Here is a 27,299-nt window from a genome sequence, read left to right as displayed (position 1 = left end):
ATCTTCCCAAATGCATCAACTTTGCCAACTGGGTAAGGCAGGAAAGAAAAATTACAGAGATCATTATCTGAAGGACAAATCTTTTTCTGTCCCTTCTTCACAGTGAACTAAAAGGAACAATTACAGGATATCATTAGAACGGATGTCTAGTACCTACAACTAACTTTATTGAGATTATATGTTAAATATGACCTTGTCTTATACATTAATTTCTATAACAACATATTTTCAGTGTATCTTTTCCCTTTATAAATGTGATACTCAAATAAAATGGTGAATGTGTGTTTTTTCTACTTAAGTGTAGCATTTGAGAGCTGGAACATTTTCAGAGTAAAATGCATTGGTTTCCCCTTCTGACATAAGTGATTCAACTACAGTAGTGGCTGATTTCTGTAAACTTCCAAGATCAGTTTCAGCATTTGCCTTTAAACCACCATGTTTTCAACTCTAAACTATAACTGCCTATGACAATGAAAACACCAGGCAAGGGAAAAGAACTTAAATGTTAGTTTTTTGCTCAAAAGTTTTATTTTTTAAAATGTGCTTAGTAATCCATAGGGGAAGAGAAAATGGTTATTATACAGATTTTCTTTATGGTGAATGAACCAGGTAATGGTAGGCAACAGGTCAATATGGTTTTATTTCAATATTTACTTGAGTTTTAAATATAATCATGTAAAAAAACAGACATTTCAAAAAGTGCAAAGTATTACAAAGCTAATCAGTGCTATTAATCTTTCCATGCAAACAATACCAATTCTGGAGTTGGGACTATGTATAAAATGTACTCGACCAGAGTTTTAAAATAGGCTTGGTCAAGAGATTGCACATGACACAAAAGAAATAGTGCAAATAATACACAACTAAAATCCCTCCCATTGACGTGTCAACAATAATCAAGGCTCAACTACAACAGGAAGGTATGCAGCCCATACAGGGGATGCACCTGGAGTGCCCAGCTTGGGTGATCGAGGAGGCTATGCCACTAGATACTATAGGAAACCCACTGCATTAGGCCACTCTACAAAGCCTGAGAGATGTAGCAGCTCTACTTAATCCATAAAAACAAACACAGGGAAACTACCAAAATGAGGAGACAAAGACATGGAAACCATAAAAAAAGAACAAGTCAGAAATGAAGGATATACTAACTGAAATGAAGAATAATTTACAGGGAATCAACAATAGAGTAGAAAAAGCTGAGAATCAGTGATTTGGACTATAAGGAAGCAAAAAACTCCCAATCAGAACAGCAAAAGTAATAATCCAAAAAAATGAGAATAGTGTAAGGAGCTCTGGGACAACTTCAAGCATACCAACAGTAGCATCATGAGGTGGCCAGAAGGAGAAGAGAGAGCAAGAAATTGAACATCTATTTGAAAAAATGACAGAAAACTTCCCTAACCTGGTGAAGGAAATAGACACACAAATCCAGGAAGTCCAGAGAGTTCCAAACAAGTTGGATCCCAAAAGACCCATACCAAGCACATCATAATTAAAAAGCAAAACGTTGAAAACAATCTTAAAAGCAGCAAGAGAAAAACAGTTACCTACAAGGGAGCTCCCATAAGACTGTGAGCTGATTTCTCAACAGAAACTTAGCAAGCCAAAAGGGATTGGCAAGAAATATTCAAAGTGATGATCATATAAAGAAGCGCTCTCCAGGCCAGAAAAAGCTAAAAAAGTTAGTCACCACCAAACTAGTATCACATGAAATGTTAAAGGGTCTTCTGGGGGGGGGGGGGGGTAAGACCAAAATTGCACAATAAAATGACAGTAATACTTATCTATCAACACTTGAATCTAAAAAACAAAATAAACAAGCAGAACAGAAACAGACTCATAAGTAGAGAACATTTTAATGGTTGCCAGATGAGAGGGGGGGTTGGAAGGGATTAACAAGTATAAATTGGTAGTTACAGAATAGTCATGGGGATATAAAGTACAGCATAGGGAATATAGTTAATAATAGTCTAATAACTATGTATGGTATATGAATGAGATTTATCAGGATGGTCACTTAGTAAACTATAGAATGTCTAATCACTGGGTTGTACACCTGAAACTAATATTGTATGTCAACTAATTAAAAATTAAAAAATGATTAAAAAGATATACAACTAAATAAAGGATTTAAATCAAGCTTATTGATTTAAATAAGCTTGATTTAAATGACAGAAAAGCTTCCAGGTTGAGGAATCAGAATTCCTTCACAGGCCAGCATGCCAGAGCCTCAAGTTCCAAGACAACAGAAACTTTGTTCAAGACCTGGCCCTATGAAATCTCTTCATCTGGCTATTAATTGAACAAGAAATAAGCATATCTGATCTTTCTGGAGATATGAGGAAGTTGCAAAAAATACAAAAAAGAAAAATGGTCACGTTAATAAGACCCGAGGCTTTGTACCCACAGCTGATGCTGACCAGAACCTAATTGTCTTTAGGGCTTAATGATTAAGGGAGTGGACATGCAAGGAAGGAGAGAGGCAGGTCTGGATGTTCTTACGTTGACAGCTGAATGCAAAACCAGCCAGATGGAAACGATGCACAAGGCAAGGTATGGGAAAGGGATGTGGAACTTCCATGCCCTCTCCTGGTGCACCACTCCCTGCACTGCACCTCCACGTGTTCAACCCAGAAGTCTCCGAATTGAGTGAAACTTGCTATGTTAGATGTCATTTAAGAGTATATTTGACATCCATTTGGTCATCATTTTTTAATGTTTCATTGTTATTTACAGCCAGAAAGGCATCCATTACCTTATTACATTGCTTCATGATTAGAATGCTTATTTGTATTATCCTCTAGATGTTTTGTAACTTTTAGAATAGTTTTTTAAATGAAATATGTTCCCTAAAATGCTAGTGAATTAAAATGTAAATATGGTAACTTTGTGTAATTACAACCAGTACAGAGAAGACTAGTGCAGAGATGACTGGTTTCATATGTAGTCCTGTGAAACACCTTTACTGACAGTATAACTTTGTTAAGGATATCCATTGATTCAACTACTAAGGACAGACGGAAACTAAGAGACAGTTTTGCTACCCACTCAAGCTTGCCTTATTCAGCTGATGTTGAAATTGGTAGATTCTAAACATACTTAGGAATTTCTAGCTCTAAGTTATTTGCCTTCATTACTTTTCTTTATAAAGCTATACAATTACATAAATAAATATCTGTTTCCAGAGGGAAAAAAATCAAGCTTATTACCCTCTATAATATATAATCATGATAATACCATAGGTGAATACACAACATATAAAGCTCTTCTACAGTTACTGCCCCACACCAGCAGGATAGAAACATTTCTTATAACAAGCGGTGGTTTATCCAGCTATCCAGAGTTATGCCGTTCATCTTTGGTTATACTCACTCTTGCTTGTTCTTTGGTTTACTCCTAAATAGTACCAATTCTGCTAATATGAAGAGCAAAAGCTTCCCCTCTAATATATATTGAATGCTACTTAATTCTCAACCCTTTTTCAAACTCAGAATTTACATACAAAGGAAATAAAGTATTCAATATTATCTGAAACTACTTAGTGGGTTAGTCATCATTAGTCTATAAGCAGATGGGCAAAGAAAGGCCGGGCTCTGACCTATATACCCTGACCTCACCTCTACCATCTCTAGATGACAGTAATTAACGTTCCCCTTCCTTTTTTCTTCAGAAAGGGATAAACACTGCTTTCCAAGGGATGGCTTAAGTGAATGTTAAATGCCAGTGCTTTCACAATACCTTGCTACATTTATTAAAAACAAAAAAAAAACAGCTTGCCTGGCCATGCCACTCAATGGCCTGTGGAAATCTGAGAGGAGTGTATCACAAAAAACACTGCAAAGAAAATGAGAAAGAAAAAACCTACAGCACAGTGGTGAGTAGATGCCTTGGAAAAAAATCAGACACATTCACCCATTTTCTTCAAAGTACATCTCGCTTTGCATGTTCTGACACTGAATCTGGAGTAGCTGTTCCTTGGCTACTGCATAGCCAAACCTACCTGCTCAACCAACACTGCCTGTGCCCCGAGTCTTTTAAATAGGCAATGATGTTCACAAAGTTTTCAAAGAGGACACACAATACTACCTTCGCTCAAATTAATATGCAGGTGACTTACACAAATTATATTTCACCATAAATGCAAGACTAAGATTTTACTTATTCAAGGCTGCATAATTTCAGGTTTGTCAGCCTTTATAGCTTTACCCTCAACTTAAGAACAGAAGCTATGACCAAATAATAAATAAGACTTCATCTAGATATATAACATCTTTGCTTTATAAAGGGTGCACCTAATGTGAACTAAATTGTCCACGTTAGACTCAGAGGAATCCAAACAGCTGGAAAAACAATGAACAGCATAGCATCAGTGATTCCTAACAATAAACCTGTCACTCAGCTGTAGAGAGCAAATAATACTTGCTTCAAGTTACATTTTAGTCTTTCTTCATACAGAATTCATAGAAAAGAAAAGATAGCTCAACAGAATTCGAATGCCCAATAGCCTTTTCCATATCCATTTAGACGCAGCCTTCAATGCAGAGAACACTAGTGAGAGAAGAATGTACCCCAATTACCTACTGAACAGTCTGCTTCCAAACTAAAACATTTCCTAGAAAAATTTCTACCAACCCAAAACAAATCAAACTCAAAGCAGATTTACTACCATCTCACATGATAGGCAATAAAGTCTGGTACCTATATACTGTCATCAAAGAATTAAGGACGCAAACCACCCCCAGCTATGAAGAAAGAATGGCAAGTATTTATATGAAGCCAGTGGTAAAAAATAATAGGGTGTCTTCCCTTTGCTTTTCCACTCACTTCCAAAATGGAAGATTATCTTCCAAAGCCCCCAATGGTGAGTGACAGGCAACATGCAAGAAATGATGCAGCTGAGGAGAGGAAAACTGCAGCAACAAACAGGTGGATTTTCTGGAGAAGGACCCCTCAATGTCCATCTAGGGAGAAAGGGGAAAAGAGGTCACCATGCAGGCACAACTGGAAGGCACCGAGGGAGAATGTCAGTGCCTAATAAATAAATAAATACATACACACATATTTTATTTATATATATATATATATATGCCTAAGCGACAGTTACAACCCAACAACCGGAACGACCAGTTGCTATGACGCACACTGACCACCAGGGGACAGATGCTCAACACAGGAGCTGGTCCCTGGTGGTCTGCGCTCCTACAGCCAACCTCCCGCGGCCCCTCCCCCTGGCCGGCCAACCTCCCGTGGTCCCTCCCCACTCCCCCAGCTGGCCAACCTCCCACAGTCCCTCCCCATGGCCAGCCAGCCCCCCAATAGGCCTCAATCGCTGGCCAGGCCAAGGGACCCCACCTGTGCAAGAATTCGTGCACCAGGCCTCTAGTTAGATATAATACACATCTAAAAGACCGAGTAAATCTCAGGATGGGATGTTTGTAATTAAAATTGTAAATGTTGCCATGGTAACTCTTAGATGATCAGAACTATTAAGATTCTGAGTTTGGATCCTAAAAATGACAAATATTATTGGGCCAAATCACTAGCAAAGCCCGTGCACACACATGCACGCTCACATATACACTAATCACAGCACTATAGACCTTTTCCCCATGAATGTTAATCAGAGTCCCTTTAAAAATGAATAATAACTAAAACATTTCCTAGAAAAATTAGAGTTTAGTGACAGGCAACAGATAAGTATATTTATAAAGAGCCCAACTCCTTAGTTCTTTTTAACATGTTAATATGTAGGAATTATGCTGTACACATGACATTTAAAAACTTACATTAGGCAGCCATAGAAGATTCATTTTTACTGTAAAGGCTGATCAAGGAAGATACCCTGGGTTTGGTAGATTTCTTTGAGGACCAGCAATACTGTATCTTCAGACTCCCTGTAAGGAGAAAAAAGTATGTTGTAAAAAGAAGGAACTAACATTTACATTAGATGCTTTACATAATTAACTCATTTAATCTATGCAACACCTTGCAAATTCATCTTTTTACTATTGCAAAAAGATTCAAAGGTGATGTAATTGGCAGTGGTTTGGAAGTCTAGCATTATGTCCAGTAATATAAAAAAAAACTAGCAGTAAATAACCAAGAACTATTCCCTTTTTAAAAAAATATATTTTTTTATTGATTTCAGAGAGGAAGAGGAGAGGGAGAGAGAGATAGAAACATCAATGATGAGAGAGAATCATCAATTGGCTGCCTCCTGCACATCCACCACCAGGGATCGAGCCCACAACCCAGGCATGTGTCCTGACTAGGAATCGAACCGTGACCTCCTAGTTCACACTCAGCACTGAGCCATACCATCCTTGTTTGTTAACCCTCACTGAGGATATTTTTTCCACTGATTTTTTTTTTTTTTTTTTGAGAAGAGAGAGAGTAAAAGGAAGAGAGTGAGAGTAGGGAGAAGAAAGAGAAACATCGATGTGAGAGAAGCATCAGTTGGTTGCCTCCTGTACGTGCCCTGACCAGGGCCAGGGATCAAACCTGCAACCCAGTACATGCCCTTGACGCTCTAACCACTGAACACACTGGCCAGGGCAAGTGGGGATTTTAAATGGTGGATCCTGGTGCATAAAAAAAAAAAAAAAGAGTATCAATAGAAAAGAATAGGAAGTTCAGAGATAGTCCTAAATATATGTAGGAAATTAATATAATACATATAGGAATTTAACAAAGTTAGAAGAATCTCAAATCTATTAACTGTTCTAATAACTAGATAGCCATCTGGAAAATGACGTGGATCAATCCACACCTAATTAGGATAAATTTGAAGAGAATGAAAGATTTACATGTAAATGAAATCTTAAAATAACAATAAACTGTGGTAAGAAATTCTTTGGAAAGTTAGAAAGATCTAAGTGTAACACAAACTCCAGAAGCCAAAAAGGAAATAACAAAATTTGACTACATAAAAATGAAATTTTCTACTAAGCAAAAATAAGTGTATGCAATGTCAAAGACAAACTGGGGGAAGGGTATATGCAACTCATACTGCAGACTAATCAATAAAATAAAATAAACCACCAATATTTCAATGTAAAAGATAATAAAGGGCATAGATAACTCCCAGAAAAGAAAAGAAAAAGGTCCTTAAGTATATGTTAGGAGGCATGCTATTTTTTTGGATTTATTCAATCTGAAGAGAAACAGGATCATAGGAGAAATGCAATATAAAGCTATTGTGTACACGATAATACACTGAAAACTACAAAACACTGCTGAAAATAAAAACTGAAGTACACTGAGAGATATCATGTCTGTGGATCAGAAGACTCATAATATAGATATCAATTCTCCCCAAATTGATTTACAGATAAAATGCAATCACAATCAAAGTCCCAGAAAACTTTTTGGTTGAAATTATCAAGTTTTGTTTGTTTGTTTGTTTTTGTTTTTAGAAAGAGGAAGGAAGGAGGAGAAACATGGATGTAAGAGAGAAACATCAATCAGTTGCCTCCAGCAACACCCCGACTGAGGATCAAACCCACAACCTGAGTATGTGCCCTGACCAGGAGTTGAACCTGCCACCTTTTGGTGTATGGGATGATGCTCCAATCAACTGAACCACACCAGCCAGGACACAAGCTCATTCTAAAACATACCTCTATGGAAATGCAAAGAACCTACAATAGCTAAAATAACTTCAAATAATAAAATTGGTGGACCCACATACCTGATTCTAAGACTTATAAATCTATAGTAATCAAGACTGTTTTACTGGCATAACGACAGATAAATAGATCAATGGGACAAAATATAGCCAAGGCAATTCAGCGGTTTCTCAATAAACTTATCAACAAATGTTGCTAGGACAATTGCAAAACAATGAACCTTAATCCTTAACCTCACACCATATTAAAAATTAACTCAGTCAATCGCTTCTCGGCCTTTTGGCTAAGATCAAGTGTAGTAAAATTAACTCAGTCAAAATGAATCATAGACCTAACTTTAAAAGCTAAAACAATACAACTTTGACAATACAGTAGAAATCCTAAAGGCTAGATTTGGCAAAGATTTCTTAAATATGTCCAGAAAGCACGAACATTAATAAATTGGATTTCATAAAAATCAAAAACTTCCGCCTTTAAAATAAAATGAAAAACAAACCACATCCTGAGGAAAAATATACCTGAAAAGGACTTGTAACTAGAAAACAGAATTCTTGCAACTTACTAAGATACTCCAATTTTAATGGGGAAAAGATTTGGATAGTTCACCAAAGTAGATGTAGGGATGGCAAACACATGAAAATATGTTCAATGTTGTTATGCATTAGGAACATGCAAATTAAAACTGTAATGAGGTGCCATTACAACCCATTTAGAAAGGTTGAGAGACAAATCATAAGACCAATCATATACCAAGTGCTGTTGAGGCTATGGAGCAACTGGAATTCTCATCCTGTTAATGAGAATGGAAAATGCTGGCAGAAAATCCATTTGGCAATTTCTTTTAAAAATCATTTTACCCATCACTCTACTCCTAGATATTTACCCAAGAGAAGCTAAAGAATATGTTCATACAAAACCTTAAACATAGCAGTTCAGTAATAGCCAAAAACTAGAAACAACCCAAATGTCCATCAACAGGTGCATGAATGGCTAAACAAATTGTGGTACATTCATATACCACTCAGCAATAAAAAGGAGAGAACTACCGATACAAACAACACGGTGAATAAAAAAAGCCATATAAAAAAAAGAGTATATAGTATGATTCTATTTATATAAAAGTCATATGCAAACTAGTCTATAGTGACAGAAGCAGATCAGTGATTCCCTGGAGACTATGAAACAACTAGTGGCCTGATGCACAAAATTCCTGCACAGGGGGTGAGGGGGTGTCCCTCAGCCCGGTCTGCACCCTCTCCTATCTGGGACCCCTTGGGGGATGTCCGACTGCCGGTTTAGGCCCGATCCCAGTGGATCGGGCCTAAACCGGCAGTCCAACATCCCTCTAGCAATCTGAGAGCGCTGGCTCCTAACCGATCACCTGCCTGCCTGCCTGATCACCTCTAACCACTCTGCCTGCTGGCCTGCTTGCCCCAACTGCCCTCCCACCAGCCTGCTTGCCCCCAACTGGCCCCCCCAGCCGGCCTGCTCGCCCCCCAACTGCCCCACCCTGCCGGCCTGCTCGCCCCCAACTGGCCCCCCTGCCAGCCTGATCACCCCCAAATGCCCTCCCCTCCTGGCCTGATTGCCCCTAACCGCCTCTGCCTCAGCCCCGCCACCATGGCTTTGTCCAGAAGGATGTCCAGAAGGTCTTCCAGAAGGTCTCCTGGTCTAATTAGCATATTGCCCTTTTATTAGTATAGATAGAGGCCTGGTACACGGGTGGGGGCCGGCTGGTCTGCCCTGAAGGTGGTCCCGGATCAGGGTGGGAGTCCCCTTGGGGGCGGGGCCAGCCTGGGTGAGGGGCCTGGGGCGGTTTGCAGGCTGGCCACATCCCCTTCAGGGTGGGGGTCCCCGCTGGGGGGCATGGCTGGCCTGGGTGAGGGGCTGATGGCCGTTTGCAGGCTGGCCATGATCCCATCGGGTGAGGGTCCCTGTGGGGGGCAGAGTGGGCCTGGGCAAGGGGCTGATGGCTGTTTTCAGGCTGGCCACGCCCCCATCAGGTGAGGGTCCTCGCTGGGGGCTGTGGCCAGCCTGGGCGAGGGGCTGAGGCCGTTTGGGGGCAGTTTGCAGGCCGGCCAAGTCCCTGGCTTTGTCTGGAAGGACGTCCGGAAGGTCTCCCTAATTAGCATATTACTCTTTTATTAGTATAGATTAGACCAAAAACACAAAAACAAATGAAACAAAAAAATACCAAACACTTACCAGTAGCATAGATGGCTTTGTAAAGCAAATAAATACTCATTGAAACTCTCAATGGGCTTCTCCTGTAGCACGTAGTCAATGCGCTGGCCTCCATTCAGCATTCCCACATTGATTGGGGGGACTTCTTCTTTAACTGCCTCAGAGGTATCTTCTATGTTAACATCTGGACATGGAAGAACCACAATAAGATTCTAAAGCCTCCAGGCTTCCTTACCTCTCCTCAGACTCCAAGTTTACTGTAAGATGAGCTACTCTCTCTTCAGAAAGCTCTCTCCCATCTTTCTTTAAAGGCTCTCAGGTCACACTGATTTTATCTAATCCCTTTTTTCTTTCCTGCACCTTTGGTAGCTAATTCATTTATCTTTAGTTTATAAACTAAATGCAAGCAGGGATAAAACTCTTTAGACACTTGAAAACTAAATAAAAAAATACAATGTTAACTGTAAAACTAAGAGTAGAGTATCCTACCTAGTCCCCAGCCAGGGAAATAAAACTGGTCCATGAATACACAGACATTCCCCTGTAAAAGGTGCTTCAGAGAGTAGGCTCTTAACATTACCCCCATAGTTCCCAAGTTGGGGATGTTTTAAAGTCTCATTATCAATGCTTGGCTTCTCTTGACATTCTTCTTCACAAATAATGTTCTTCCATAATTTGTGGCTATTAGATGATAGAAAAGGCTAGCAGAGATGAAGGCCCATCATGACTCATAGCATGGGTCCTATACAATAAAACAGGGTCAGTAAGAAGTCCCTTGGAGAATAAGAATTACACACCATGGAGCCCCTCATATCAGGCCTGATGTAGGAAATCAATTGTGTATAGTGTCACTGACCACTAGGCTTCTCTGAACTTGACACAGGTTCTGCTTCTGTTTCTTCTGTAGTTTCAGAAGTTTGTAAGGCAGGTTCTGGAGTTCTGGTGAAAGACTTCCAGGCCATCCGCAGTGAACCTAGCAAGTTGTTCTTAAGGTCCATACTCATCCTGGTCAAGCCCTCTCTCAGTTCTGAAACACATATGAATAAAGAAAACTACATGGCTTACAATGAGGTAAGGGCCCAATACAACTAAACAAAGTGAATAGGTCCAGTCAGTTTGCATTGACCAGAAGGTCTCGAATTAGCAAGTTCTGTACTCAGTCTTACCTAAGTGCATCCGCTTCCTGCCTTTATGATGTGGGATCAGCATTGGCTCAAATTCCACTCCTGGGACCACCATTGGTTCAATCCTATAGGCCACAGGATCAAACTACATAGGAAAAACAATAGCTACATATACCTCTGCTGAAGAGTTTGAGGAACTGTTAATGTTTATCAGGCAAGAATGATTATAAGCTTATTTTTTTAAATGCACAGTTGTTCTACCACATCACTTCCAAATTCATACTATTTATGTTATCTCATTACTAGAGAAGAGTACATAAAAAGTAAATCAACACAACAGAAAATTGTATGCTCTTTACCATAAACCCTAATATTCAGGTAAACCACAAGAGTTGTCCAATGCTTACAGGGTGATAAATATTGAAGAAACCTTTGCATGTTGGAAATTTGTAGTTGGGATCAATTCTTTTTAGTCCTCGGACGGTAAGGAACATTCCAATGGGAGATCCAAAGGCGAAGAATATTTCTGGTTTATAGATGAGTCGGGGGTATTTTACGGATACCTGGAAGGAGAAAATAAAAGCATCTCTCTTACTCTATTTTTTCCCCCTTTTTGTTAATCCTCACCTGAGGATATTTTTCCATTGCTTTTTCAGAGAGAGTGGAAGGGAGGGAGGGGGAGAAAAGTGAAGAGAAAGAAAGAAACATTTGATGTGAGAGAGATACATGGACTGGTTGCCTCCTGCACCCAACTGGATTGGGTTGGGGAGCGAACCTGCAACCCAGGTACATACCCTTGACCAGGAATTGAACCCGAGACTCTCTGTAGGCCAACGCTCTAACCACTTAGCAACACCAGCCAGGGCTAAAAGCATCTCTCAATAACAAAATTATATCTGTTCTTACCATATGAATGGCAGGCCATAAAATGAACAAAGAGAATTAGTACTGTTACCTGCCCAATGCCAACATCCAGATAGTCATTTCCAGCACCATCAGCACTACTGCAGAACTCGGATTCTTTGGGGATATTAGACATATTCAACCCTGAAGCTGATTGTGGAGTTGGTCTATTAATGCCCTAAAGAATAAAGAATAGTTTTGTGGAACTATGCAGTAAAAATATCCAAAGGATTATACAGTTTTTTACCGGTTTGAAAAAATACGTGGGAAAGTTCTGAAATGACAGCCAATAATTCCAAGACAAGTCTCTCAGAAAACAAGATAAAACTGATGAAAACACAATAAAGTTGATAAAAACAAAAGTTGGCTTGAATTATGAATTGACATCCCTATTTGCTCTAAAATGATGAAAGCGGTACACAGCCATTTGGGCAGCAGTTGAAACTCTAGGCAACCATCATGAGAGGAAACAATAGCAGAGCACTGTGGAAAAGAATAGTGAGGATTGCTAAGGAGTTCAATAAAGTGCTATACCTTTCTGATTAAAGCAAGTAGAATGTCTCTATGGGTATAGAAAAATGATGCAAATACTGGGCCTTAAATAAGAACTGAGCAACCTGCTAAAAATGTTGAAAAATAATTAACTACTAAGATATGGAAAGGAATTTAGGGGCCAAACAGAATGTATTAGTAGTGCTACAACATGGATAAACATTGAGTATGTTATGCTAAGAGAAAGAAGACAGTTACAGTAGGGCACATATTGTGTGATTCCATTTATATGAAAATACCCAGAAAAAGAAAATCCATAAAGACAGAAAGCAGATCAGTGGTCCATAGCAGGAAGGAATAGGGAGTGACTGCTGAGGGGTATGAGGTTTTCTTTCTTTTTTTTTTTTTTGTGGGGGGGGCGGGGAGTAATGGAATTAGTGGTAATGGTAACACAGCTCTGAATATATTAAAAACCACTAAATTATATATTTTTATTTATTTATTAGAGAGAGAAACATTGATTTGTTGTTCCAATTATTTATGCATTAATTCATTGGTTTATTCTTATACTAGCTGTGCTCTGATGGGGGATTGAACCTGCAACCTTGGTGTATTGGGATGGTGCTCTAACTATCTGAGCTACCCAGTCAGGGCTAAACTGTATACTCTTCAAGGAAGAATTTTATGGTATGTGATGTAAATTGTATTTCAATAAAGTGGTTATAAGACAAAAATGAAAAAAGGGAATTGTAAAGGAGTCTAGGGGAGATATGACTTTTAAAGCTAGTAATACTGTTAAGGCATCAATAAATGTGTTTAATTTCTTAAACAGAGCCAAAAACCAATTAACAAAATTATTTAGCTCTCTAGACTTCACAAAGCAAAAGGATACAAGGATGTAAAAAACTGTTTACTGCTATAAGCTATATATATTAAGCACATACCATTGAATTTTCTCTGGTCCTAAAGTAATTTAATATCTTCTTTCTTGGTCCTAAGGGAATTCCCATTTCCTGAAGATCTTTGTCTGTACATAAAGCCTGGGCATAGAAAATCAAATATCTTTCTTATTTTTAGGTATAATAAAATCAATTAAATGCCCTGTTCTCTTAGAAGGATAAGGCTTAAGTACTCTGCTGTTCTTTGCTTTATATTACTAGGGCTCCCTAGTAGTACATCACTAATAACTTAGAAAATAGTATTTTATTCATAAAGGAGCCTAAAGAATAATTTAAAATATCAATACTACAGTATCAATGCTATAGTAATATAGATAACATTGTATTATTTTTAATAATCAACAGAAGTAGGTATCTAACTTCATGACAGAAAAACCCTCCTTGGTTTCCATGCTCACTTGGATGTCACATCCTGAGAAAGATTATACTCCTACTCCTGGACACAAGCAGTAAGAACATGAAGCAGAGAGCATGAAACAGAATAACAATCAAGATCTCAGCTGATGTGCTACTCACTTGACTAGGGAAGTCTTCCTTCACCCTCCCAAACTAGGTTAGTTCATCCTACTATGCATTCTTATACCACTGTGTACTTTTCCTACTTAGAACTTATCACAATTGTAATTTAATTATGTTTTCGATTACTTAATAGGTGTCTTTAGCCGTAAACTATAAACACCATGAGGTTAGGGACCATTTCTGTCTTATTCACCACTCTATCTTTAGTACTTGGTATAGTATGCCTGATCATAGTAAACATTTACTAAATATCCACTGAATTAATATATCAAAACCAGAGTAAAAATACAACATAAATAGCAAAAAAAAAACACAACACAAATAAACAAGCAAATATCTATAATACTGCTCGTGAGAGTATAACAGAAAATAAGAGTTGGAATAGTTACTGGTCATTTCTTCTTGCTCTCATGTTTTCTGAGGTGTGCTGTTTTTTAGTCTTTGCTCTATTGCTATATGCATATCAATATGACTTTTCTGAACTTTAAACTTCCACAAAGCAAAGATCACTTGATATAATTTTAAGACACATAAATAATGCTAAAGAACATTACTAATGATAACAAAGTATTTATGACTAAAATGTTTCCAAAGGGCAGGCTCTTACTAAGCAGTATGATAAAGCAATAAAAAATATTAAAAATGGTATGGCATGAAGTTATAAAAGGTTATTTTTTACCAGAGCTTTTTTATCTACTTTCTCCTTCTCAAAGATACTAAAGAATTCAGAGAGTTGAAGTTTCTTCAGATCTTCCTCTATTGTCAGTGTGTCTCCTTGATCCATATTTGGTGAATCCTGAAAATTAAATTGTAATGCTCATTATTCTCTACATTCCTTATATTTTCCTTTATTAATACAATTTTACAATAAATATATATATACTAACATTTCCACATAGAGATGTATCTTAACTTTAAATTGTGATTTATACAAAATATAAATTAAGAGGTACTGATCTCTAAATTTCTGCAACTTCATTTGAAACTTAATGTGTTTTAAAATAAATGAATGAGTGAATAATTATCAGAGCATTGTTCACTATCATTAACAAAACATTTACTGAGTTCTTATTAGGGATACAGTCTAAGACGTAAAACAATCTAAGGCAAAGCCCCTGCCCTGGGAGAACTCACAGGACACTTGCATCAAAAAAAGAAAAAATATAAAACATTTTGATGAGTACTAACTCAGCACTAGAGATAGTGTTCGGAGGACTTTATTTTACTAAAATATGTTTAAACATTAAGTCCTCCCACTGCTTTCAAACAATTACTATAAATTATATCAATTTGTATCTAATTCATTCTTCATTTTATCATATGCAAACTCCATTTCAGCTCAATTTTATAATTCCAATAATAGATTAGTAGTACATACTTATAATGAAAAATAAGATATGTATAGCTATTTTAGATTCTGGCAAACATTTCTAGAAGTGTATTGCTATCTTGCTTCTATCATCAAAGAATGACAGAGATAATTACAAGTCTATTAAAATACATGTAAATTTGAAGTTATGGAATGAGACTAAACTAAGTGAAAAACAAAAAATAAGTCTAAAATCTAAAAATCCTTACTAAGCACAGAGAATCTATCTGAACATCTAAATTACCTTTTTACTGTCAATATCCCCCAAAGAATCTTTCTGATTTGTTAGGATATCAAACAATATAAGCGAACCTATAAGTAAAATAGAAGAAAGAAGGGACAATTTCTAAATAGTTGTCTTTTATACAAAAAAAAATAATAAGTCAATTACCCATGTAGCAAAATCTATGAAGCAGGGAGTCTTCTTTCCACTCCACCACCACCCTTCCAACCCTTTCCAAATTCTTCATCACAGACCAGTTCTAGACCTCTGCATCTGATACTGATACAAGACATTGTTCTTCAAAAATAGGTGTCCTAAAAGTGTGATCATCCTCTCTGGTTACAGAGAATTCATTTGTTACCTAAACTATGACCAGCAATGGATACACCCCCTTTGAAATCAGGGTTTCTCTGCAGAAAAAGTGTATATATTCTGTTCATTTCAGAAGCAACTGTGTCCACAATAGTCTGACAGTAGGTGGGGCTATTGTAGAAGAAGACATCCAGAATTGTGTCATTGGTGAAGTGCCTTAGGCGATTAATGCTGGGCAGGGTTATTCGCTGTAGATCTCTGAAAAAAAGGAAAGATATTTTAAGCAGAAAACCAAAATACATCTGGCTGGTGTGCTCAGTGGTTGAGTGTCAACCCATGAACCAGGAGGTCAAGGTTCGATTCCTGGTCAAGGTACATGCCCAGGTTGCAGGCTCCATCTAGGTAGGGGGCATGCAGGAAGCAGCTGATCAATGATTCTCTCTCATTATTAATGTTTCTCTCCCTCTCCCTTCTTACTTCTGAAATTAATAAAATATATTAAAAGAAAAAAGAAAAACAAAATACATTCTGTAACTTCCTCTAAGTTATCTAGCTTAGCCTCCCAAGTTTAGACTTAGCTATTTAAAGATACAAGAGGCAATTACCAACTTATCGGAAATAGAGGACAGAGAGAAAGGTTTAATGAAGCCAAAGGGACGTGATCAACAAAATTCAGAGACAAACAACTCAGTTTCTTCAATACATAAATTGCAAGAAAATAACAGATGGAAAAGTAATCAAGAAATTAAAAGAGACTTAAAAGGCATCCTTGGATTCTAGTTTAAACTATGTATGTATGTATATATGTGTGTGTGCATTTGTTTATTAGAGAAAGAAAAACATTGATTTTGCATGTATGTATATTATATATGTGAGTATATATAAATCATAAGATTTATTATAAAATTGGAAAATTGCTGATATTAAGAATTTTTAGGTGTGAATAGTATATTATTAAAATTACGGTTATATTTTATTAAAAGTCCTTTAACCTTTTGCATTCGGATGTCGAGATTAAAATTACTCTTTGAATGTATCAATAATTTGAAATATAAAAAAATCCAAATAAATAAGTTTGTATGAAAAGAAACTCCAGTTTTTTATTCTACTGCCGCGCTTTGTAAAATCTGGGGTATTTAAAAAATTAAATCCCGAGTAGAATAAAGGAATCGAGAAAAAAGCAAGCGAGTGCAAAGGGTTAAAACATACAAACTGAAGCATTTACAGAAGAAATGATTTATCTGTGATTTGACTCAAAAACAATATAATGGAGGGATGGGGAGTAGACAAGGGCATGTTGACAGGGTTGGGGCCAAACTGGCCATGTGTTGAGATTTGTTGGGAATAGGTAATCATAATCAGTACAGGAAAATTCATCATATATGCTACTTTTGTGTAGAGAATTCTCTGTAATAAAAAGGATTTTAATTTTAAAGACAAAAGAGCTCTGGCTGGTGTGGCTCAGTTGGTTGGCCATTACCCCATGCATCAAAAGTCTGCCAGTTCTATTGCTGGTCAGGGCACATGCCTGAGTTTCTGGCTCGATCCTCAGTAGCGGGTTGCAGGAGGCAGGTGACAATGTTTTGCTCTCACATCTATGTTTCTCTCTCCATATCATTTTTTTTTTTAATGTTAAAAATACAAAAGATACAAGAGGGTTTTCCCAGAATCCTCTGCATTAAAGTTGTTTGATCACAAGCCAAATGACAAATTGGATCAGCTCTCAATGTAGAATTTCTTAAAGTTGAAAGAAGCCAAAGGCAACAGAACTCATGTCTCACAAAGGAATACGATGCTGACATTGTCTAAGTCAACTTCCAGTTAAAACTTTCTCAAAATTCCCAGAGAAATTCCTCAAAGATTCAACGGTTTCTGTAGTTTAGAGAGGGCTAAATGACCTTAATCACCTCTGAGCATCAGCTTCAATATGATGTGAATGCCACACCTATTAAAATAAACACTACAGTGGAGCATTTGACACATGGAATATGCTCAAATCCTAGGTCATTAAGAACTGAGAGACACAGAATCAGGGAAGTTATTTCCAAGACCAGCATGGAAATAATGCTGACTACTTTATCTTCTAGAGAAGCATGTCCTAGTTCTATCTTAGAAGTATATGATGAACATACTACTTTCTGGAGAGCCCATAGCTGAATCCTATATAATAAAGAGGGAATATGCAAATTGACCCTCATTCCCTCGCAAAAGATGGCCACCCCCATGTGGTCAAAGATGGTGCCACAAGATGTTTGGCAGGGGAGGGTAGTTGTGGGCGATCAGGCCAGGAGGGGAGGGCAGTTGGGGGCGACTAGGCCTGCAGGGGAGTGAAGGCAGATGGGGGGGGACCAGGCCTGCAGGGGAGGGCAGTTGGGGTGGACCAGTCCTGCAGGGCAGGGCAGTTAGGGGTGACCGGGCCTGCAGGGGAGGGCAACCGGGCTGGCAGGGGAGGGCAGTTAGGGGCGACCAGGCTGGCAGGGCAGGGCAGTTTGGGGCGACCAGGCTGGCAGGGGAGGGCAGTTGGTGGCAACCAGGCCAGCAAGAGAGGGCAGGTGGGGAAGACCGGGCCGACAGGGGAGGGCAGTTGGGGGTTACCGGGCCAGCAGGGGAGGGCAGTTGGGGGCGATCGGGCTGGCAGGGGAGCAGTTAGGCATCAATCAGGCTGGCAGAGGAGTGTTTATGGGGTGATCAGGCTGGCATGCAGGCAAGCGGACTGTGAGAGAGATGTCCAACTGCTGGTTTAGGCCTGATCCCTGTGGAATTGGGCATAAACCTGCAGTCGGACATCCCCTGAGGGGTCCCAGATAGGTGAGGGTGCAGCTGGGCTGAGAGACACCCCCCCCCCCCACTGCATAAATTTCGTGCACCGGGCCTCTAGTATCTTTAATATAAGGCAATTTTCTCTGACATTACCATAAAATTTACAAACAAAACTATTGGGCTTGTAACTTAAGAAAGCCATCACGTAAAAGTAGTTGTACCGATTATACCCCAAGGTATAAATGCTAATAATTTAATGTTTGGGGATTTCCCTTTTTCCCAAATTGGGACAAATATTATCTAAATATGGCTATAAAAGAAACAACAAAAGCCCTAGTTGGTTTGGCTCAGTGGATAGAGTGTCGGCCTGCAGAATGAAGGGTCCCAGGTTCGATTCTGGTCAAGGGCACATGCCCAGGTTGCAGGCTCCATCCCCAGTGGGGGGTGTGCAGGAGGCAGCCGATCAATGATTCTCTATCATCAGTGATGTTCCTATTTCTCTTTCTTCCTCTCCCTTACTCTCTGAAATCAATAAAAATATATTAAAAGAAAGAAAGAAACAACAAAATACTATATACATCTTAAGGGAGGTGGACTTTTGACATCTGAAGATGGAAAGGTTTATACTCTACAGCAGCGGTTCTCAACCTATGGGTTGCGATCCACAGGTTGAGAACCGCTTGCAGGGTCGCCTAAGACCATCAGAAAACACAGATATTTACATTACGATTCATTAACAGTAGCAAAATTAGAGTTATGAAGTAGCAACAAAAATAATTTTATGGTTGGGGGTCACCACAACATGAGGAACTGTATTAAAGGGTCGCGGCATTAGAAAGGTTGAGAACCACTGCTCTATAAGAAGAAAGCAATGTTTGGCTTTAATGCTAAAGAAATTTAAAAAGCTGTAATGGTAAATACTAATGAGCCAGTAAAACACACTAGAAGAAAATACACACAGCCCTTTACTCCTAACCCGGACTAGTTAAACCAAGGTATTAGTTAGCCTTTATTATTATTTTTTAAATATCTCTAGAATTTATTTTAGAAAAAAGGGAGAAAGAGAGAGAGATAGAAACATCAATGATGAGAAAGAATCATGGATTGGCTGCCTCCTGCACGCCTCCTACTAGGAATTGAGCCCACAATCCAGGCATGTGTCCTGACTAGAAATTGAAAGTGACCTCCTGGTTCATGGGTTGACACTTAACCACAGAGCCATACCAGCCGAGTGGATTAGTTAGCATTTAATAATGTATCTCTTAAAAAAAAAGAAGAAGAAGAAGAAGAAGACAGAAGTACAAAAATCTTTTCGTTGAACAAAATTTTAAATATACAACCAGTTATTGCAGAAATGTCCCTAAGCATTTTAATGATCAGAGAACACATTACAATCACGGTTGGTATTACTTACACATCCACACCAGTAGAATGCAAAGGACTGTGCCAGTTGACTGGAAGAAATTCTATCCTCCCAATCTGCTGATTTTCTTGGGCTTTCTTAAAATGCGTTTGTAGCAGGTTCAAGGAAACACTGCGAAAATCATTAACTGAAAAGAAAATTAACTTATGTATCAATAGTGAAGCAATAAATTTGCAATAGATCACATAAACATAATCTCTATCTACATTTGCTTAGAACATGCATTTACTTGAGTCAAAAATAGCAAAGTGGTATTCAGAAAAATTATGAATGCATATAAGAAAAGCTATTCCTTTAATACTTGCTTTTACTATACAATACATTTCATCAAAGAAAAAGCTAACTTCAAAATTTCTAATGTGTCATGGGAACTATTTCAATTTTAAAAAGAAAAATATCACATGACTTGCAGTCAGATTCCAATTCTAACTTTCTAGTTCTTACAAACAACCACTATCCAATATTTTAAATTTTTAAAAAATACACAGCTGTTTGAAATTCATTGCCGAAACTGGTTTGGCTCAGTGGATAGAGCGTCGGCCTTCGGACTCAAGGGTCCTGGGTTCGATTCCGGTCAAGGGCTTGTACCTTGGTTGCGGGCACATCCCCAGTAGGGGGTGTGCAAGAGGCAGCTGATCGATGTTTCTCTCTCATCGATGTTTCTAACTCTCTATCCCTCTCTCTTCCTCTCTGTAAAAAATCAATAAAATATATTTTAAAAAATTAATGAAATTCATATTATATCAATCTTAACCTTCTAAGAAGGGTTATGCTTAGAAGCATCAGACAGTTGCTATACATACTATCAAGTTTTAGAGGACACTACCTTTCAAAATCAAGTTATGCTAATGATCTAAATAGTCCAATTAGAATATCAAGAGGTTTATCACAGTATGAATTACAAAAATGACTGAAGTTTTTGTTATTCATTTAAACTATATCATCTTTACAGTTTCTTTAAATTTGGAATGGTTAGACATAGGATTATCACATCATAAAAGGATTTTAAAGGATTAAGGGTTTATTCATTCAAGAATTATTAGTTAAGAGTATAAACTATTAGCCTACGGAATTCACTAATACTTTATGTCTCAGATGGGAAGCTTTACTATCTTGTCACCTGTCTTTAGCGCACCAAATGTTTTTATGCAGCTGAGATAACAGACTAAAGACAACATTTTATTTCAGCTCACAGGAGCACTGACTAATATTCCCCTTAAGTGACCTAATCTTACATGTTTTGCAAACCTACCACATTGTACAATGCTTCGAAAGCGGAGATCACAAGCTGGTCCAATCCCATGGACTACAAAAACCAAATGGTCTATTTGTAAAGGTTCCCCTTTAAATGAAATTAAAAAGAAAAATTATTCTACAGAACTAGTCCCATATTCTAAAATCAAACATTCACAATGAATAGGTTATAAAAATAAGCAAGTTGAAATATGAGCAGATAATTTAAAGGACACAAAATAATCCTGCATATAACTACTTAGTAAAAGCACCGTGATTTTACTTTGTTTCTAATTTATCTTAAAATAAGTCTGTAAAAAAATTTTCACGTTTTTAAAACTTTTTACTTTGAAATAACTGTAATCTTACAGAAAACTTGAAAGAATAGTACAGAAACTCACATGTACTTTTTACCCAGATTCAACACTCTAACATTTACCAATATGCTTTATTGTGCATACTAGTACATACACATTTATTTTTCTGAACCAGTTAGGAGCAGGTTGCATACATCAGACTGCACACATCATACCTCTTAACGCTTTAATATTTTAATGTGTACTTCCTAAGAATATTCTCTTACATAACCACAGTGCAGTTATTGAATTCAGGCAAATTTTTAACATTAATAAATAATTTTACCTAATATTCAATTTTTATATATGTGTACCAATAATGTCTGGCATGTATTTGAAGCCTAAAATTATAAACGCATCTTTTTAATTATAGTAAATCGAAGACTTTGTGCAAGAGACAAGCTATCACCTCTGCAAGATAAAATGAATTTTGTAATCCATTTAAATAGATTATAAAACTAAATATAAATGACCCTAGATAGCAATGGATAACTATCAAGGTTGTATTGGAAAATACTTTTGCTTAGTTGAAAATCTTTAACAACAGGAGTTACAAGTACTAAATTTCTAATCAAACAGGTGGAATCATATTTCTTAGAATTAGGACTAAGTCAGTTCATCTGTACTTAATGAATTCCTGATTAGTACTGCAAAATTTTATCCATCCTACCATACATACTTAGCAACTTTAAAAGAGATTTCTCTATCTATTAAGATTCTTAGTAGGTGAAGTGATGCTAATATTAACTCCAAATAAGCTCATATAATTAAAGATCATTTTTAAGCCTTGAGGTACTCCAAATCCATAGAAAAAGGTCACAATTTAAGCCATAAATAAATCAGTATAGCAGAAGATAAGAAAAAAAAATTAACATTACCACAATGAATGTCAACAGAGATGTTCTCAACCCCTCTCTTCACTGTTCTTGGTCGACCCTGCTCAGTGGGTGTTGAACCCCATTCATCAGACCCTGCAACTGGCTGGTAATGCACCATAAGCTTAAATAGAAAAGATGCCAAAAACTCTTTAATCCTATAAGCTATTTTAAGCACATACCACTGAATCTTTTCTGGTTCTAAAGTAGTTTAATCAATAAAATAAAACATTCACAATGAATAGATATAAAGATATTCTACCTTAAAGACATCTCTATTTATACAATGAGGGGCAGGAACATGTTTTTCAAAACATAATACATAGTTAAATCTCAAATGGAGTTTTGATATGCAATTACTACAGTTGGAAATGAGAACCCTGAAAATATATTTGGCTAATGTACAATTTAAGTATCTTATGCCTGGTTTGATCGCTCAGTTGGTTGAGCATCGTTCTGCACAATAAAAAGTTATGGGTTCAGTTCCCAGTCAGGACAAGTACCTAGGTTGTGGGTTCAATCCCCAATCGGGGCATGTACGGGAGGCAGCCAATGGATGTTCCTATTGCACATCGATGTTTCTCTCCTCTCTCTTTCTCTCCTTTCCTCTCTCAAATCAATGAAAATATCCTTGGATGATGATTAAAAAACTAAAAAAATCTTATAATTTTGTCAATTCTATCTCAATAAAGCTAAAAAAAAAGAAAACAAACATCAAGCTAACAGACTTCCAACAATATCCTACACATGGAAAAACATGCCACGTATGCCGAAACCAGTTTGGCTCAGTGGATAGAGTGTCGGTCTGTGGACTGAAAGGTCCCAGGTTCGATTCCGGTCAAGGGCATGTACATTGGTTGTGGGCACATCCCTGGTAGGGGGTGTGCAGGAGGCAGCTGGTCGATGTTTCTCTCTCATCGATGTTTCTAGCTCTCTATCCCTCTCCCTTCCTCTCTGTGAAAAATCAATAAAATATATTTTAAAATAAACAAAACATGCCACATAATGTATTAGTGATAGTCTGAATCTACAGAGGCATAATTTTCCCTAAGAAAATTTTTTGTATAAACTGAACAGGTAAATAATAGTAGTGGCGACAAGTTTTAAGTTTCATAATTGTTCACATAATATAAAATTCCCAAAGATCATCCAAAGTAGAATTCCTAAGAAAAAGAAACCAATGAAGTTCTCCTTAGTAATGCAATTTACCTTTAATACCAATATGAGAGAAAGGCTTTTAATTTGCTTTACCTTTGGATTGTGTAATACAATAATTTCTCTGTTGGGAGACTCCAGTTTCTTTTTCCATTCATCCTGAGTTACAGCAAGCATGTAAGTTTCCTTAAAAGAAAATACATTTCATTACATTTCTCTTATTGCTTTCCTATTAAAACTAACCCTATTCAAGAGGATACTACTAAACAATTACAATAAGAATATCCTATTTCAATTAATTGAATTCATTTTTTAAATTACAACAGATAATAGTATGGAACAAATAAAAAAATCACTCCTACTTCCATCATCTAGACTGGAGACAAATATTTTTCACATTCTGATATATTTCTTTCAATAATATTAATGCATGTGTATTTTCCATAAAATTAGGAATATATTACACACATTTCTCTTTCTCTTGATTTATCAAATTTATTTTTAAATTCTTTTTAAATGCAACATTAATAGTGTAGGACAAAGAAAAAAAATCAATCCTAATTCCACCATCTAGACTAGAGAAAATCATTGTTCGCATTTTTATATATTTAGTTCAATAATAATAATGTCCTACTTTAAGCAAATTTCAGGCAGTTTTCAGAGCAAGAAAAATAAAAGGCAAAAAGACAATCCTGTGGTCATAGTTTAAATATTAACAATAATCACCATTCGGGAAAACACTTTTTCATTTAAGGGCATAACAATTTCTATAGTATATTTTAAAATCTGGAAATAAAAACTACTTTATCCTGAAACTAATTTGCACAAAGAAAGACTATAAACTGTGTGCAGATAGAATCAAACTCTTCCTGAAATTTTCAAAACAATGTAAGTCATAGAGGAAGAAAAGATTAAATAAGAAAAAAAATAAAATTAGTTTAAAGGGGTCAAAGGAATACCTCTAATACTTGGCTGAAGCTCTCTGAGTAGGGAACATACTTATTATCTTTGTCCCCCTTATAAAACCAGGTACATCGTCTCACTTCTGATGCTTGCTCATCCCAGTACACAGCATACCGCATCCTCTCCCCCAAATGAACGTCATATCGGCCCCCATCAGTGGGGACAACTTTCCCATTACAATCTTTTCCTATCAAGAATTGAGAAGAGGAAAAGAAGTACATTTATAAAAATAAATCTCCCAAAATACAGTTCTGAGTTATACTCTAAATAATGTCAAGAAACATGTGAATTAACATTTTTTACATGATTAAACATTAAACAAAATGGAATTTAATTGCTAACCTTCTACTATTTTACAAACCATCAAAACCATTCTTGGTTTTAATGAAACATGAAAAAAATAATACCCAAACATTGTTCTGTTCCTTTTCTGAGGAGATAGCAGTGTCCCTTTAAAAAAAATGTATATAGCCCTCGCCAGTTGGCTCAGTGGATAGAGCATCGGTCCAACAGCTGAAGGGTCTTGGGTTCAATTCCAGTCAAGAGCACATACCTCAGGGGCATGTGTGGGAGGCAACCAGTTGATGTGTCTCTCTCATATCAATCTTTGCCTCTCTCTGTCTCTACCCCTCCCTTCCACTCTCTCTAAAAATCAATGGAAAAATATCCTTGGGTGAGGATTAACAACAACAAAAATGTATTTAAGCCTGGCCAGTGTGGCTCAGTGGTTGAGTGTCCACCTATGAACTAGGAGGCTGCGGTTCAATTCCCGGTCAGAGCACATGCCAGGCTGCCAATCAATGATTCTCTCTCATCTCTGAGGTTTCTCTCTCTCTCTCCCTCTCCCTTCCTCTCTGAAATCCATATATCTATATGGATATATATATATATATATATATATATATATATATATATATATTTTTTTTTTTTTTTAATGTATATAAGACAGCTTTTCTAAATTTTTTCCTCGAGGGACCAAAAGGTGAATTACTGACCATGACTAGCATGATGATAAAGTAGTAACTAGCATCATGTTTCATAAAAAAAGAAAAAAAACAAGTGACAAATTAAAGAATTCATTCTATTACAATGTGAATGTGACCCCCCCCCCCACACCCACACACACTCTTTATAAACAAAAACTGAAACATAACCTAGAACTAAGAAATATTATTGGATAACTATGCAGAAATTACAATAGGTACTGAGATAAAGATCAAATTCTTAAACATTATCAATTGTCTGGGTAGTAATGCAGAGCTTCTGTATAAAAATACTGTAAGGGATAACTAGGAAAAAAATCTAAAATTTACTTTTAATGGCATTCACTATAAGGACTAATATTATAGTTTGAGAGAGATGACATTAAGTCTTTGTCTATGATAAGTCATCATTTTTCTCCTACCAGAGCCATATGCTTCTTCCAGCTGCTGTGAATCCTCAGAGTTGAAAGGAATCCATGTCTCCTTAGAATCTATTACCTTACAATAAAACCAATGAGGAGAAACTGATTCATACAAACTGCCAGCATCCATGTCTATTAGCTCAAAGGAACTACATGAGTTTGGTGATGGGGATGGATCTGACAAGTCAACTGTTTCTGGTGTGATTCCACTGATGACATTTCTCTCTCTAAAACACAAGATAAAAGAAAACTATCAGAAAAATTATATTCCTCCTATTAACAGTCATTTCTGCAAAACAACAATAAAAAAACCCAGCAATCTAGGAGGGGTTACATAATTTAAAATAGCTATTAATTTATTTTATATTAATAGCTGGATGGAGGAGTGGAGAGGAGAGAGCTTTAAACAAAATGCTTCTTGTAGTCAGAGCAACCACTTTGTACTGGTCTCCCAATTCTCTCAGAAAATTGCATGGTTTTAGACAAGTTATAAAACAAACCCAGAAGCACAAGAAACACATGGTCAAAAACTTGATTGCAACAAAAACACTTTAACCCAAATTCCCATCTAAGTCTGGTGCCAAAGGCAAACATTTTGCTCCCTCTTAACGCCTAGAGGTGGTAGGCTCCAGGCCCCCTATCATTGCCCACTTGCGTGATAACTGGAATCTTAAAATATTGAAAATAAAACTCTTCACTTAAGAACCGGTCACTTTTCATTGACCCTTGAAGTGTGCTGAATTAGGGACCAAGATACAAATTCTGACCGCGAACACAAACCCTTGCTTGGGGCCACTGTGCGCACGCGCGCGCGCACCCACTGACACCGTCCGCGTCGCAGGTAAAAAGTAACAGGTGACCTCAAGAGCCTCCTTCCCTTAAAAACGTGACCCACGCGCTTCTATCCCTTCAACACTCGGACCGCTCGGCACGCCCAACAGTGCGGACGTGGGAAGTGCACTGCGGCTCCCCCCCGGCGGAGCGCGCACGACTCCCCTCACCTCGGCACCCGGCGCGGCGGGATGGCCAACACCTGGCCGCCTGAGCGGACGCTCTCCGGGCGGTCGGCCGGCCGCTCCAGCTCCTTTTCCAACACAAATTATTACCCCAGCCACCTGGGCGTGTCTCTGCTCCCCCACGACCCTGGACGCCTGCAGCCCAGATGTGGGACCTTGGAGTTCGGGGACCTGTCTCCGACCCCGCCGAGAGGAGCGGGGCCGCCAATGGAAACAGGGCAATCTGGGGCACAGTCGATACAAAGGGCCACTTCCCTGGAAGCGAAACCACCCCCACCCGACCGGGTCCTCCCAGCACCTCCATTCCCTGCCTCGGGCATCGCATCCTCCTCTGCCCCCGCATCTCCATCCCCGGTCTCCATCCCAGTCGGGCCTCCCTCGGTCCGCCGGTCCGCCG

At 37.9% G+C, this 27,299-nt stretch overlaps 1 protein-coding gene across 1 annotated transcript; it reads right to left on the bottom strand.

The window, feature by feature from the left end:
* Positions 1–621: 621 nt before the first annotated feature.
* On the bottom strand, positions 622–26,105 carry DDHD2 (DDHD domain containing 2; the record flags this gene model as incomplete). The annotated part of the gene is given in 18 exon segments (XM_079779050.1): positions 622–4,964; positions 5,790–5,897; positions 9,837–9,999; positions 10,672–10,842; positions 10,982–11,084; positions 11,347–11,502; positions 11,895–12,020; positions 13,279–13,374; positions 14,492–14,608; positions 15,426–15,493; positions 15,766–15,974; positions 19,891–20,026; positions 21,152–21,241; positions 22,367–22,487; positions 23,615–23,704; positions 24,478–24,668; positions 25,887–26,069; positions 26,072–26,105. Coding segments are annotated over 17 exon segments (2,136 nt in total). The 3' UTR covers positions 622–4,964; positions 5,790–5,815.
* Positions 26,106–27,299: the final 1,194 nt, after the last annotated feature.

This window comes from Cnephaeus nilssonii (assembly GCF_951640355.1).
Source record: "Cnephaeus nilssonii genome assembly, chromosome: 8".
NCBI lineage: Eukaryota > Metazoa > Chordata > Mammalia > Chiroptera > Vespertilionidae > Cnephaeus > Cnephaeus nilssonii.
Note: the sequence above shows the minus strand (reverse complement) of the source record. Positions and strands in the feature narration are given on the sequence as shown.